General features: G+C 40.3%; 1 protein-coding gene across 1 annotated transcript in view; it reads left to right on the forward strand.

Annotated features, from left to right (window-relative positions):
• Positions 1–857: 857 nt before the first annotated feature.
• LOC149078363 (G1/S-specific cyclin-D2-like) overlaps positions 858–16,765 on the forward strand; it is a 129,348-nt gene continuing 113,440 nt past the window's right edge. Inside the window, exons 1-2 of the mRNA XM_089242017.1 lie at positions 858–959; positions 7,348–7,466. Coding sequence (XP_089098143.1) covers positions 7,413–7,466 — 54 coding nt within the window. The 5' untranslated portion in view covers positions 858–959; positions 7,348–7,412. The remainder of the gene's footprint in view (positions 960–7,347; positions 7,467–16,765) is intronic.

Genomic DNA, 16,765 nt, shown 5'->3' on the forward strand with positions numbered 1-16,765 from the left:
CAGGTCCCCTAGGATGGGAATTTTGGCGGGGCCCCAGACCAGACTTTTCATGGGGCCCCTTTATAATGAATTTATGGAGTGAAAAAACAAAAAAATGATTAAAATCGTCTCGGGCCCCAGGGCTGGAGCCCTGTCAGCCTCCCCCTTGTAATGTTGAAGGAGAGGTTTCCGAATGAAATTTGCGCCCCATCGGGTCTAGCGCCCGGGGCACGAGACCCGCCTGCTCCTCCCTAGTTGTGGCCTTGCCCGGTCTAATTAGCCCTCGGTGCAGAAAATGACCGTGGGGTGCGCAGTGCCGTCTTAACGCATGTGCTCACCCGGGCATTGCCCGGGGGCCTCAAGAGTGAAGGGGCCTCATAGAAATCAGATCTGATTAAAATTTACCAGGTAGGGCCTAAAAAAAACCACTTGGCCCGGAGGCTCATTATGCTCTTAAGACGGCTCTGGGGGTGCGACAAAAAATGATTAAGCAATAGCTCTATATCCCCATTAAACTCTTCTTGTTGAAAATAATTCTCATAGATGGCAGCACCATACCATAGAATATATCAAATATCGCGGTGGTTATATTTGTGGTGGGAAAAATTAAACATTTCCTTTAAAAAGTTAAAAAAAAACCTGATGATTTATACATAATCCTTCATAAAAAAAACTGAGAAAAAATTTTCTTTTAAAATTTTTAATTTTCATTTTACAATTTAATTAATTTTTTTTAAATAATTGAAAAAAAAAAAAAAAAAAATTTCCCAGGCGACAGTAAAGTAGCAGAAGACCGGAAACGCTCGATGACGATTGGTCTAATGGAAATCAGCAGGTGCTTACTGCGCATGTCAGGCGCCAGATTGATATCACACCCACTGACCAAAGAGAGAAGACTCCCGCCAAATTCGAGTTTGTTTGTTTGTGGCCGTGGTGTTTGTTTTCATTTTTTTAGCGCGAGGATTTTTGATTCTTTACAGGTATGTGTTGAATTTATTTCTCAATTAAATTCAACCACTAATTGTTCAATTTTATAATTAATTAATTAACTTTTTTTTCATCCAACACGGTCGATCGTTATTTGGCTGTTATCGCTACTATAGGTGCCACGTTGGAACAACGCCGGTTCCAATTCATTCGATTGTCATTCAAAAATTGAATAATTCATGTATAAAATCATAATTGAGTTTCAATTACATTAATTGAAGAAAATTTTTATGTGTTCAATTATTTGATGAAATATTTAACAGCAGGCCATCATGCCCATATTGGGAAGGGGGGGGGGGGTCTCAAAATTCTGTAGCAGCCCCTGTTCCAGTATATTTCATGCCCCCCCCCCCCACAAGGGCGGAGCTGACAGGGCCCGGCATGATTCTCATATTTTGTTTTCTCACACTATAGATGCCTCATGAAGGGGCCAGTGAAAGTCCGTTCGGGGGGGGGGCCAGGGCCATCTTAAGATTATCATGGGGCCATGGCCCCCACATCCTGGAGTAGGGCCCCCTAGGCTGGAATGTTTTGCGGGCCCCCCGATCAGACTTTCACGGGTCCCTTTATGATGGATTTATAGCATGAAAAAACAAAAAAAAATAATAAAAATCGTCTCGGACCCCAAGACTAGAGCCTTGCCAGCCCACCCCTTGTGGGGGTCATGCGGGGTCCCCTAGACTGGGATCTTTTGCGGGCCCCTTCTGTAAATTTATAGCGTAAAAAAGGGGCTAGAGCCCTGTCAGCCCCCCCCCCTTTGTGAGGACCATGCATGGGGCCCCTGGGCTAAGAGGTTTTTCGGAGGCTCTACCTGATAAATCATAAAATTCCAACCGGATCTTATTTTTGTGAGGCCCCTCTTCTCGGGGCCCTCCCGGGCCCCATACACTCGGAGGCAGTGCCGTCTTAATGCATCTTCTCCCTACGATATATTATATTCGTATCGTAATACTATTAACCTTTAGATGTGCGGCTTTTCCCCTCCCTCCCTGCTATGTTAAAAGTTATCTCCTCGGACAAAAATGACCCCGGCTTATGCATCTTATTATGATTATCATGGGGCCCCCCGGGCCGTAGGTGCAGATAGACTTGGAAGTCTGGAGGGGCACGATGATGTCAATTCATATATACATTAGAGCAGTCGACTCCACCTTTGACGCTGCCCATGCCCCGTGCCAAGTGGTTTTTCAGAGGCTCTACCTGATAAATTATAAAATAGACAGCATTGTCGGGGGGCCCCCGCAAAAGATCCCAACCCGGGGCCTTTTTTTAAAGTAAATTTTTCAGTACACTGTAAAAATGAGATTCATCCCGGAATTGGAGTTCAATCAGCCTCCTTGCCGCTGCCGGCGGGCCAATATACTGTACGATATATGTGGCATTATCACATCCTCTTGATATCGAATATTTATCGATCGAATCATTCTATACGGTAATTGTAAGTACCAGATGATCAGGGCACAGCTTATGTATTTTGGGGGCCTGTGCGAAATAAATTCTACAATGTCTAGGTACATATGATGACATGCCCCCTGAAAGGGCAGGGTGCCCCAAGGCTGGGATCTTTAGCGGGGGGGCCTCTATAGTGTGAAAAATAGCGTGTAAAAAACAAAAAATGATGCGAATCTTCTCGGGCACACGGGCTGGAGCCCTGTCTGCCCCACCCTTGTAGGGACCATGCCAAAGGGTGACAGGCACAGCCCTCCTTGTCGGGGCCACGGGTCCATATTATACTGTACTGTATACAATGTATACGTGGCATTACCACTCATTCCCTTTATCAAATATTTATCAAACCAATCTTTCCATGCAATAATTGTAAGTACCCTATTGATCAGGCGGAGCTCAAGTGTTTTGGAGGGGGGGGGGGGGGCGTGACAAATAAATTTAATATCTAGCGTATATGTAATCGTAACTTGACATCCCCCCCCAAAAGGCATGGCCCCAAAAACCTGCAGCAGCCCCTCCCCGGCTGGGACCTTTCGTGGGCCTCTCTATAGTGAATTTATAGCGTGACAAACAAAGAATAACTAAAATCTTCTTGACCCTCCCCTTCCCACAGGCTGAAGCTCACCCTTGTGTGCGCCATGCTAAAGGGTGTCAGGGCTCTGGCCTAGAGGATCAGTAAACTCCTTCTATTTTCAAGAATTTTGCTCAAATTGACTGAAAAAATGAATACGGGGTGTCACCAAAATCCTTGATCTAAGACGCTACCGCATGGGCCCACCGGGTATGGCCTGGAGGCCTCAGTAAAATGAGTAGTTGAATTTTTCTAGAATTCGTTAGGTAGGGCTTCAGAAAAATCACTTTGCCCGGAAGCCCACGATGCTCTTAGCCCACGATGTTTGCAATCAAAGTGACATGGGTCTTTAAATTGATGGAGTTTCAAGGTAAGGGGGCTTCGTCGAGCAGTAAGAATCAAATTACGCGGATGATTTCATTTTGCGATCTGTTGCGGCTTCATTCTTTGCGCATGCCCAATTTCGGGCATGCTAAAGATACGTAATTAGAACAGGGCTTGACAAATCGGGGGAAAAAAATTAGTCTCCAAATAAACTTTTCAGGAACCAAGAGTAGTTTTTTTCCCCAAGAAAAATCAGTCCTTAATGATGCTTTTCCTGAGACTTGAGATGACCCCTTTTCAGGTTAGAAAACACATCATGAAATTAGAAACTTTTTGGCTAATTTTTTTTACCTTGATTTAGTAATCAAATACTGTATAGAAAATTTTAGGTTTTTAGTCGACCTGGCGCCTGAGATTTGTCAAGCCCCGATAAGACTGACTACTACTAAACCACACATGCACCTCGTCCATATTCCTCTGCGGAACCTCTAACGAATTGGTACATGTTGGAATGTGCGTGTAGGTGTAGTGAAACCTGACGTGAAGTTTGTTTCGGCCATCTGCCACCAGTTTATTTAACTATGAGTGAAGTGTAATGATTCAAAAATTGTATGAATAAGATTGACTGACCAACTAAGCATAGGCCGATAAATAACGTAATATAATTAATTCTTTTTATAATTTTTTTTATGTTTTATTAGTTTTTCCAGCATTTCTGTGCATTCCAAATGTGCATGTATTTGCAGCTTTCTCCGCATTAAAATATGTAAATTAGGCTCATCACAACGTATGGCCTGCGGGCAACATTTGGCTCTTGGAGCTTTTTGTCGAGGCCACCGTGATCATTTCAGAAAATAGTTGAAAACATTGAAAAAGAATAATTTTCTAGAATTAATGAAAGAAATGATTTCGGAATTGATGAAAGAAATACGTAGTTCTTGATCTAGAACAGTGATTCCCAACGTGGGCGTTAACGCCCTCTGGGAGGCGATGGAATGTTCCAGGGGACGGTAGAAGCTACGGGTATAACATAGGATCATATGGGTTAGATTTTGTGGGGAGAAAAAAATTTCTGAAGAAGGGGGCGATGAGGCAAAAAAGGTTGGGAAACTATGATCTAGAATAAATGAAATAATGTCAGAGTAAATAAAAGTCTTCAATTATTTTTGTCAACTTGGGGCCCATTGGCTCCTTCTATCAAGGGGCAGTTCAAGTATTACGTAAGCAAATTTTTAGCCATTTTCTACCCCCCCCCCCCTCCCTCGCCCCTTGTCAGCAAAATTTCGTCATCAGCTCTGCCCCTCTGAATCCTAATGCCTATTGGTGGAATCAGAGTCGTACACGGGGGGGGGGGGGATAGGAGTCTCACGATCAAAAATTTATTTTTTAATTTGAAATTTCGGAAGAGAATACCTTTTATATGTTAAATTTCTGTTGATTTCAATGTTATTTGAAGGCTATGAATTCAAAATTTATCTTTGATAAATTCATTGCGACCCACCCTCTAAGCATAAATCGCATAAAGGTCCTTGGCCCGCGGACCAAATATGGCCATGGGGGTTATCTGATGCGGCCTGCTCTCTTCAAACCTAATTTTGTAAAAATGAACCAAGCGGAACATTTACATATCGCTTAAGTGTCCCGTGGTACAATTCCAGAGCACTTAAGCGATCCGTGACACATTTACATATCGCTTAAGTGTCCCGTGGTACAATTCCAGAGCACTTAAGCGATCCGTGACACATTTAGAGATCCCGTGAGTGATATGTGACGTAGTTTTAGAGCACTTAAGTGGCCCCCAGTGCGGTTCTACATCACTCAAGTTACCAGCGGCACATTCTCATATTATTTAAGTGATCCGCGGCATATAATTACGGATCACATGAGTGATGCGTGGCACAGTTCCAGAGCACTTAAGCGGCCCGGACACATTTCCAGATCACTTGGATCCGCGAAACATTTAGAGATCACTAAAGTGGCTGTGTAGGGCACTTATCAATTGGGGGAATGTTACTTCAAGTGCCCACAAACTATCGAAAGGTTTTTCTCGCACCGAATAAGATGCCATTAAGAATATTTAATACTTTCAGAAAGGGTGGTTGATGACGTGATCATTATCCAACCCCCCCCCCCACCAGTCATCAAATGTCAGCAAATCGGAACACTCCCCCATCGATGATGACGTAATACTTGAACGGCACCCTAAGATGTCACTAAATTACATGAGTTGGTGGCCCACGGGATTTATGGGAAGTTTCAATTTGGCCCGCCGTGTCTGAAAGTTTGAAGACCCCTGGCCACGGTTCACAGGGCTTGATAAGGCTAGGTCGCCCTGGTAACTAAAAGTTTCTATGTGCGTGATTACTAAATTAAAGTCTTAAAACAACACAGAATTTTCGGAAATTATGCCAACGTGAAAAGTCATCGAATCTCAGTAAAATCGACAAAAAGATTAGCGTACAGTATTTATAGGGCAGTTTTTCCTCGGGAATCTTATGGCCAATGTCCGAAGACCTTTTCACTTTGCGACGTTCAAGAAATTTTATCTAACTCTTAAAGTTTTTTCCGATGCGTCAAGTCCTGATAGTACATTTATCGTGTAATTATTTACGGCCATTCCCTCTTGTTCTTTTCTTTCGTACTTCAAACATGGTAAAAAATAGTTTCTTCATTGAACAATCTTTGTTAATAATTGTTTTCTAAAACATTGTTGATGGACTTTCCTTTATTGTGACGAGTTTATGCATTGATAGGTAATTATGGATACCGATTGTGCTATTCAGAGTACTGACAGGAATATAAAAAAAAACTTAACGTGAATGCACACGGCCCGAAACTTTCGGTGAGGGAATAGGGGGGGGGGGGCTCATGATAATCCTCATAAATATCGTTGGGCTTTCAACTTTACTTTTCATATGAAATTTTGCGTTTGCTCGTTTTTTTTACCAAAACTCATTAAATCTGTGAAAGAATAAAAATGTGTAAATTATTAAGCAACATAATGCAAGTCGGAAACACATCCACCAATTGTTCAAGAAACAATCTGGTCAATAGAATTTGTTTTATTTGATTGATGCTGAATGGCCCTTCCGCTTACTTTTATTTCTTTCAAACCGAGCACAACTCGGGTCTATCGCCATCTATGGGCGATTTGCTGCCTAGTGAGTTGTGCCGGAAGTGTAACTGTGTGTACCTAATAGTTGTATGTAGTGTTGTTTGATTTTTCAGTGCCGCCATCTATATTTCAGAAGTGAAGTGAGTGACGTGTTATGATTGAATTACATTCGTACTGTTTGTAGGTCTGTTGCTCTCTGTGGCGAGACTTTTTAAAGGAAAAGATCGGCTCGCATTCGCGCCCTGAAGTTGGGAACCACAGAAAACTAACTTCAGCCGACCACCACTGTGGTGACGGTGGAGTTCGGACCTGGCCCTTTGGCTGTACATCCAGTGAATTGAGATACCTGTATCGTGTGTGTGATACTGAGTTCTTAACACGCATTCACTTAAGTGTGGGGGCCTCGTGAATAAAAACTTTTCTTTCATTAAGCACGTTTATTCATTCATGCTCAATTAAAAGCGATTAGGAGAAAAAAGCAGTTAAGTGATATGAAAATATGCATTCTTAATGATTAACAAGATTTGAGTTAATTAATAAGCAGTCGGTTAATTAAAATATAAAAGATAAAAATCATGAGATTTTTTCATACACTGCATGAAGAGTAATATTTGAGCATTGGGTTTTTACCACACAGTGCAGTGGCGACTTTCGGCAACTTTCTTTTTTTTTCGCGAATCACGTCGCACATCTAGTCATTTTAAAATTCTACAGAGTACAAATATATTTCCTATATACTGTATTATACAGCATTGCATTATAATTTCTCCTCATGCGGCACAATGCCATAACGTCCACGGTAGACCAGTCGAAAACTGTTTGTATAGAATTATTGTATTAAATTTCATTATGCCTTTTATGTAATGTAAAGCAATGAAATAAGGAGTTTCTTCATTATTATGATTTTTCTTCATCCTTAAAGATATTGAGGTGTCGAGTTTCCTCTGAAATCCGAAACTCGGGCAAGAAGCAGAGTAATCGGCCATAATGATCGGACACTGTAGATCATGTTGCAGGGGAGCATTCCCATGGGGCCTTCAGGTGAATATTTCAGCTTTTTTTTTCTTTCTAATATTCGATCATGAGTGAAGTATTTTCCGTTGAAATGAACAAAACCAGTCGAAAAATGTGTGTGCAATCATATGCGTGATTTTAAAAAAATATCTAAAAAATAACATAATTTATTAATGATAATTAATTCAAAACTTGATATTCAAATTGATTAATTTAGAAATCATAAATTTTTGATAAGAAGGTTTTTGATAAGGGTACAATTGAGGTCTAAAACTTATCAGCTGTGTGGTTAGCGAGCTGTGTATAGGTACAGGTTCGAATCCTAGTTGGAGACGTGGGGAGTATTCGACTTATCCAGCGTTTCTTGATCGGTTATTAAGAAACTTTTGAGAAAAAAAAATCTAGAAACCCCTGAAATTTTCAGAAGACATCACTAGGAACTGCGATAAATAGTTTTGAATTACAAGGGCAAATACGTAGTTCTAGCTAGAACTATTTAGATGAGAACACACACACACAGGTTCCCAACGTTCCAGTTCTCGCAGAACCCTTGGTAGTTGTGAGACTGATCCACGCATAAACTGAAGATGCCGTCAGCCTGCGGGTCCACAGAACACAGATATGATATTTTTATAAAGTAGATATTTCAATGGTGACGCCAATGAAAAAATTTACAGCTTTTAATATCGCATACCCCCCCCCCCCTTCCCAGAGAAGCTCTTGTGGATTTATAGTAGAACAAATACATACTATTTCATATCTTATATAATATACGTAATATTTTATCATGTGTATATATTGTTTATAATTTTTGTGATTGTGTTTTTAATTGGGTTGCTGTATTTTTGAAATATATGACATCCATATTTGTTATGGGCATCTTTTTCTCAGCCACCTCGTTGGGCATTTTGCCTGTTGTGGCGTTATATTTATATTTTAAGAATTCTTTAAGCCGGGTTCTCAAACTGACTGGTTGTCAGAGCCGCTGCCGCAGAGCGGTTGCGCTGACAAAGGTTCTTCAAAGCGATTCTATGTTATCCTGCTTTGGGGAAGCCGCGAATGTAAGAGGAAGGAAATATTTAAAAAAACAGGCCAAATAAATCGATTTTATAAAAGTCGGAACCATTGGTCTACTCTAGTCAGTCCATGAAATGATTACCGTGTGACAAAATATGACAATCAAAGGTCGAATATCTTGTGAAGATGTCCATGAAAAACATCACAAAGGATCATCCCACCCATGAGATCCTTACCCCGTAGAGGAAGGTGGGAGGGGGGGGGTCTATTGTGTCGCTGAGAATAGCGTTGTCCAAAATGCACACAGATTTAATTATATCCATCGCTATCAGATGAAATTCATATAACATAATGAGAATTCTAGAAATTTTCTTATAATAATACAATACACAAACCAATAACGAGCGCTGGAAATCGCACAGGTCGTTGATGCTGTTTAGCGAAGCAAAACATTGAAGAAGCCCTTGGAGCACCGATGCGTGTTCGTATATATATACACTATATGTATGGGATGGAGCAGGCTATTATTATTATACACAATCTCCAATTATTCCTGCGATTTATTTCCATACTTTTCCGTGGGAAGAGAATCGAAAAACAATCGACGCGTTTCGAAATAATTTTGTTTTCTCTCCATGTCTCATATTTATTCTCCGTAAATATTTAATGAACTACAAACAAAAAATGCGTATTAAAAAAAACATTTTAAAGAATATTAATGTCTGGATATTTATATCACGTGAATTTGTGGGGTGGTCGCTTAATAAATTCCGTTGGGCCCGACAGACAGCATCCATCACCTATTGCCGTCCGACCTACATGAGAGCGGATGAATTAATTCTCTGTGACTGGGCTCCATATGTGATAAAGTGATTCTGAAATTTCCATAATCATTTTTCAAATGAATTTCATACCCGAATCACGTGGTCCGGTGAATCATGTTTTTCATAGGAACTAAGAGACTCGGATTTTTCGCTTCTTGAAAAAGTTTATGTGGGCTCCACACCTGTTAAGATTCGTGAAGGTAATAGGGATGAAGAGTTATTATTATGAGCTTAATTTCGCACAGGTTGAGTGCGATTAGTTTCCGGTCAGCCAGAATACCAACAATCGGAAAGTCGATAGTCTTCAAACAAGCCAATAGAGTATATTCTTCTTTCCAAGTTAAGTGCAGGATGCTAATTCGTAAACAGCCAATATATTTGTTTACTTCTGTTGGAGAAAACAAATTCAGGCTCCCTTGAATCGGTGAAATCCCATGAGTAAATTCAAGAGTTCACTCTAGACCGATATAGAAAATTTCCATAAAAAAATACCTTAAAAATCATTGTTTAAATTTGAAAACCATTGTTATGGGGCAATTAACTTTGAAATTCATCGTATTTTTTTTCCATCATGTTAAGGTCCACGTGTCTTTTTACCTTCTGAATGTTATGAGAAATCGGAAAGCTTGAGTTGGCTATATCGCTCTGATGCCCGACTTTTAAAAATAAATCTTACTAAAAAAAATAACAATTAAATCATAATTATCATTATATTCACCATAAAAGAAAATGTAGAAAGTATCAGAAGTGAAAATAGGTTAAAAATGTCCCAGCATTCATTTTCAGAAGCATTAAATATTGTTTTTTAAAATGTTTATGTTCTGCTGCTGTATAAAGCGGGTTGATTTGATTCAGCCTGTTAAATATTTATGTAACATTTGGAAGAAGTTTGAGGATTTCGTTCAGATTATAACAATAAACTACATAATCGTGTCTGTTCGACAGTCCACTAACCACTAATTTTTGCGATGGAGTGGGCATTGTATGAAGACCAGGGTTCGAATCCCATGGGTGGAACAGTGGTGGTCGGCTGAAATTGTTTTTTGTGGTTTTCCACCTTAGATACTATATATACGCACTCACACTGTTAGGTACACACACTTACACTTCCGGCACAACTCACTAGGTAGTAAATTGCCTATGGCGATAGACCTGAGTTGTGCTCGGTTTGGAAAACAAAAAAAGTATTTATTATGCCAAAAGCCAGAGATTACCACTTAGAAATGACAAGAGATTCTCATGCCCCACCCTCCATCCATCCTTGAGCCAGTTTCAGATTTTTAATGAAATTTTTGTTTTTTGTAAAGTAAAAAAAAACTGCAAGGCTCATTACCAGACTAGAGACCTATCAACCTCCTTGTAAAACCTTCATGTTTTTTTCTGACTTTTAAAAACAGCAGGAAAAAAAATCGTCTCGAAATTTGTTCCATTTTGAAGAGCTTGTGTGGCCAAATCCTGAACTATGTACATGCACAAAAATTTATATTTTACCTATCCAATTTTAGATTGAAGTATTAATTCTCCGGTGAGAAACACAGGAAAATTAATACTTTTTTTCTTTTTAATGATTTTAACCGAAATGAATATTTCAGATGAATGAAGGGGTTATTATTCACTATTTTCACTGATTTTTTTATCGGTGAAATTAACATGCAAACAGAATGAAACTGTACGAAACTTGTTTTTTTCTTTACCGTAGGATGTGGGTTTGATAACATAATAAAACAATGTGTGACGTCATAATCCTATGCAAATTTGGTCACGTCGATGTATCGAGACAGCATTGTACCGTTTCACAGCTTTCACAAAACTTTTATTTTTAGCCAGTTTTTCCCTACGTCCGAAAATTTTCCCGTCATTTCCTTCGCTTGACTGAACTACAGGGATTTATCATAATAGGTATTTTTATGTTTAGTAACAAAAAAAAAAGGCAAATAGGGTGACTCGAAGTGAAAATCGTTCGTGACGTAAAGCGATGCCCAAAAACGGACGGTGAAATGAATTACTCGATATCTCAAGAACTTGTCAACGAGTGTTTGCGAAATTATATTCGCACCTAATACATATATACTTCGATCAGATTTTCTTATGGCAATTTATAAACGCGGTTTTCGTTGTTTTGATAACAAACATTATCTATCAATGCCGGCGGCTTGTTACTATAACCATAAAGATAACGGAAAAGAAAATAATAATAAAAGCATTTTGTATATGCGTATACGCACGTAAAATATACCACTCGAATTTTCAAGGTCCACATGTGTGTGTATGTTATATACACACGAAACGGAAGCGCTGGAACTTGTCCTTTCATCGCTGGGATCGGTGTGTCTCCAATTAGTTCGCTGTCTGCCATAGAGAAAGGAAAAAAAGATATGGATATCGGATAAAGTAGAATTAAAGAAAAGCAAAGAAAACATTTGCTTCCTTTGATAATGATCTACCGTATGTCCAAGTGCAGACAGTAAAGAATTTTTATTTCAGGGTAGACATGACCGATCGTAATGTAAAAAAGGTGAATTTTTTGTTGTTCTTTTAAGTATAATCATTTCTAGAGGCACAAAAACATTGAACTCCGAGAAAAGAAGAGAAAACTCTATTCAATGGTTTTATATAAAAGAAGGAAAGAAAAAATTCCTCTATCTTGGAAATAGCTAGGGAATTAGTATACTCGTCTGTCTGTAAATGTCTGCAAACATATTTTAAAAGTCTGAATTCTTTCCTGCTCTTTTCTTCTTTTTTCCTAAATAAAGCGGCTTGGCCTTTTTGAAATAAAACCGCTGGGCCTGCCCTTTTTACATTTTATTTGTGTTTGATTCTGAGTAGAATCGCGTGAGGCGTCCATCCTCTCTGTTCTTCGGAAATATTTTCTTCTGGCGATCACGAATTGATAAGTCCATTTTACGATCTTGAAAGAAAAATTTTGCTTTGAAAATATTCTTAAATATTCGTCTGTTCGATATTCCACCGACCACTCTATTTCCCCACCAGCGCGTACCTGTTTCTCTCCGCACGGTATGGCAATTGTGTACATCTCTCTCTCTCTTAGCGGTCCCCAAATACTTTTAGTCGTGGAGCCCTCCCCCGGAAATATTGGCGTCTGCCATGGACCCCCCCCCATTCGTAGCAGCAGAAACTACAGTCATCTTTCAGCGAAAATGTTCTCGAACAACGGACATTTTATTCAGTATTACTACTAAACCACACAATTATGCATCTCGTCCATATTCCTCTATGGAATTTCTAATGTTAGAATTTATTGGTTGGGCCGTGGAAATCTGGAGCTGCAGGCACCCCCTAATCGGGGACCGCTGGTGTATATGAAAATTTTATCCGTGAGGGCAGGTTTTACACTCTTGCTTTCAACTCGAGAAGGCTACAAAAAGTGTCATTTATCTAATTTTCGCTTGACCTTGTGAGGAATGCATGCTTGCTATAACTACGGTCAACGTGGACATGTTGCCCGACGATGTATGGATCAGATAGTGTGTTACCAGTGTAAAAATTGTGGTCATATTGCCCATAACTGTCCCAGTAGCCACGCTGATAAGCCATCCCGCTCGATTCGTAAAGGAGACACATTTACTCTATAAAAATTTCTCTACTGAATTTCTAATGAACGGGTGCGTGTCAGAAGATGTGGTTTGTGTATATATATATGTGGCCCTAACGCTTCTATGATGCCCGAATTCTGCACGTTTCGCGATCGAAAAAGTGTTGCTTCTGTTTTCCACATTTTAGAAGTGAAAGTGACTGTATTAATTTTTCGTGCGTATGTAAATTATTTTATGTAAATATCGTGTTTTTATCTTCTTCCTGCTGTCCGCGGAAAGACTCGTCCAAGCCATTATTATTACTACTTAACGTACATGCACCTCGTACACATCCCTTTACGGAATTTTTAATGAATTGGCACATGCCGGAATGTGTGTTCTGAGTGTATGCGCTACCCTTACGTAGTTATGTTGTCAAAATTGTTGCTTCATGTTCTTGCTGATGCTGTCATCTGTCTTCCATATTTTGAAGTAAAGATATTAAATGGTTGAATTTTCATGCTTTGTCAGTATCATGTTGTAAGTCTGCCTGCTTTCTACGGAGAGACTTTTTTGATTGGGAGACTGGCTCTCATTCAGGCCTCGAAGTTAAATTCGTCGGTCTTAAAGCATTCCCAGACATACTAAAGTATAATGTTACATTACATTTTTTCATTTCATACCGTACACCGCCCAGGCTTTATCGAGCATTGTCAATGTTAGCCATTACCCCGGATGAGGGGCTGGACGGTATCGGGTGCTTTATTGTGCATGTATAAATTACATATGTGCACACACGGCAATAAAAGACACGCAAAAAAGGATGATAATAAAAATAATATTAATAATTCGAATAGGGAAGAAAATAAATTTGAAAAAAAAAATGCAATAGCAATGGTTACAAAATTTACGAAACGTCTCAGATATTGCCGTCACACGAACAGGCCTCATTCGGCGCGATTATATGCTTTTCAACCATGTCTCGACGTTGCCAGCCAAAGGGACTTGCGGACTTCCGGTTGAGCCCCTCAGCACTCGGTAGAGCTTTTCAGCCATGTCTCGACGTTGTCTACCGGCCCTGGTGCCGGCCACAGGAACGTTATATTGCAGGCTCCCGGTTGAGCCTCCAGCTATCCGTTGAGCTTTTTCTGCCATATTTTTTCCATATTTCTATGTTTACTAAACCGTACATGCACCTCGTACACATTCCTCTACGGAATGTGTGTTCTGAGTGTATGTGTGGCCCTAACGTGTTAATGTTGTCAAGTTGCGCGTTCGTGCTGCCATCTGCCTTTTATTTTTTGAAGAAAATATTTTTTCCCTTCTGAGTTGCCGATCGGTCCAGGTGCCGGCCAAAAGGACTGTTTTGCGAGCTCCCAGTTGAGCCCTCATCGCTTGGTTGAGCTTTTGCTTCCTTATTTCGGAGTTGCGCTCGGTTGAGCTTTTTCCGCCTTAGGGTTGAACATAGTGCGTCCGCACCCCGGAAACTCGCGCCGCCCCCGATCGGTCAAAAACTCGAATTTAAAAAAGTTCAAAAAAAGTTGAAATTCGGGCCCTTAACCAATCGGAGACGACGCGGGCTCCCAGAACCCGAACGCACCATGTTCATCCTAATTTCGGAGTTACCGACCGGCCCAGGTGCCGGCTAAAAGAACTTTGCGATGCGGGCTCCCAGGTGAGTCCTCGGCGGTCGGTTGTGCGTTTGTCGTCTTATTTCGGAGTTACTACCTCTTATCCGTGCATGCACATCATAAACATTCCTCTGGGGAATTTATAACGAACTTGTGCTCGCAGGAACGTGTTGTGTGTCTGTATATGCGTGGCACTAACGTATTTATGTTTTCAGAGTTATAACTATGTTTCGTGTTATACTTGGTGCTGCCATTTGTGTCCATGTTTTGAAGTGAAAAGGCACATGCCTGGATTTTAAGTGTTATTTAAATCTCCTACTCTCTACAGAGAGACTAATGGGAAACCGGCCTGCATTCGCTCCTCGAAGTTGGAAAACCAACTTCAGGCGATCAGTGGGGTTCGAACTTGAATCCTCACGGTGAGAATCCAGCACGATGCCCGCGTGACCGCACAGTGGCACTGCAAAATATGATGGAATACATAGCGGCGTAAGCCGATCATCGCTTGACGAGCACTTTTGGTCCTTGGATACCTTATTAAAAAACTTCGACGCAACCGCTCCCTCGGAGGTATGAAATGGTAGTAAAGAATTCTGTGTCGTATAACTGGAGTTTTACACACTAATTTTCACAAACTATGATAGATATCTCCAAAAAGTGAGAGGTTTTAGAAGTGACCGATATGCTGTCTTGTTGGTATTGCGATTTCAAACCGAAATTCGATCTTCACGATCGTTCAGTGGTGGTGGATTAAAATTGGTTTTCAATTTTGAGGGTACGAATGCGAGTCGGCTCCCTTCGGGAAGTTTCGCACTCCCAAAGCAGAATATACCGAAAACTGCGACAGAACAATCTCGCAAAGTTTGCTCGGGAAAGCTGTTTTAAAAGGTGTAGAAAATGCTATTATGGGAATTTTTACCTCAAAATATTTTGAGGCAAATTTTATCCTTATCAGGCTGCAAAACTGTAGGAGTCTAGAAGGTGTTTTTCCCCTTCTCTCTTGTTGACAAACATTTTCGTACTCCGTAATCGCTCCGTAGGATTCGCTGTGATCCATGTACGCGTGGAGCTGCTTTTGCAGTGGCCTTGTAGTGAAAGCAAATGTATGACAAAAAATAAAGCCCTTTCCTTCAGTTGCCGATCAGTTTCTTTCAGTTGACCAGATTCAAATTTATTTTTCTCCGCGAGGCTTTCTCAGGGAATATTGAAACGTATTTTACATTAAAATATTTAATTCGCGACAGCTCCATTCTAACTCCTCAAAATGGCTGAACAACGAAAAAGCAGGGTTTTAACTTGGAGGTAAATAAAAAGACCCGTTTTAGAATTTAAAAAAAACGATTAAACATTTTGCAATGTTAGTAGTCTTGCAATTATGTAGGAAAGAAAAAACAATTGTCACTTTTCATCAATATTCGTTCACCATACGTTCCATTTGACCAAACGGGATGTATAGTCACCGTACTTGCAAACGGGATTTTTTTTCTAATAGTTATATATCATTAGGTTATTGTCATCTTTTCTGTGGTTCCCAACTTCGAGGCGCGAATGCGAGATGATCTCCCCGTTAATAAAAGGTCTCGCCACAGAGAGCAACAGGCCTATAACGATAGTTATTCAATCATTACACTTCACTCATAGTTCAAAAAATTGATGGCAGGTGACAGCACTATAACAAGCATTACCTCGTGTTATCAGCCACCTCGTTGGGCATTTTGCCTGTTGTGGCGTTGTATTTGTATTACACAGTAACAAGGTCCATGATCTGGTTAGGAGGAGGAAGGAGGTTATTGTTATCAGAAACCCCGAGTCCCCCAATATAATCACATCATAGGCGTACGCAGAATTTTCTCGGGGGTTTCAGATTTTTTCCTTCTGGGGGGGGGGGTGTGTTTACAATTTTTCCTGCAAAATAACACTATAATCTTTTCTCGGAGGGGGGGGGGGTTAGAACCTAAACACCCCCCCCCCCCCTTGTATACGCCAGTGGTGGATCACATTAAACGCGTGGACTGCATTTCCAATAACGTTATGCCTATGGTAGTGTTTCTCAAAGTATGCGTCGCCAACCTTTGTTAGGGACGTCACAACAAGATGATGAAGAATATTGATTCATGTGCCTATTTATGCTTTGAAGTGGTTCTTTTATAAGTGAAAATATCTACTATATAAACCAACTCTGAGATCTGCAGATGAAACATGAATTAGGTAAGGAAGTCGAGGGTGACAAAAGCTTGAGAACTGCTGTCGTAGGCAATACGATTCTTCAACTGTTACACATTTTTTCTACATTATCGTTAGACGACGTCGGGTCTGGATTT

The sequence above is a fragment of the Pholcus phalangioides genome, unplaced genomic scaffold (assembly GCF_987345545.1).
Source record: "Pholcus phalangioides strain wild (caught in Gottingen) unplaced genomic scaffold, Ppha-v1.0 ptg000014l_1, whole genome shotgun sequence".
NCBI classification, from domain to species: Eukaryota; Metazoa; Arthropoda; class Arachnida; order Araneae; family Pholcidae; genus Pholcus; species Pholcus phalangioides.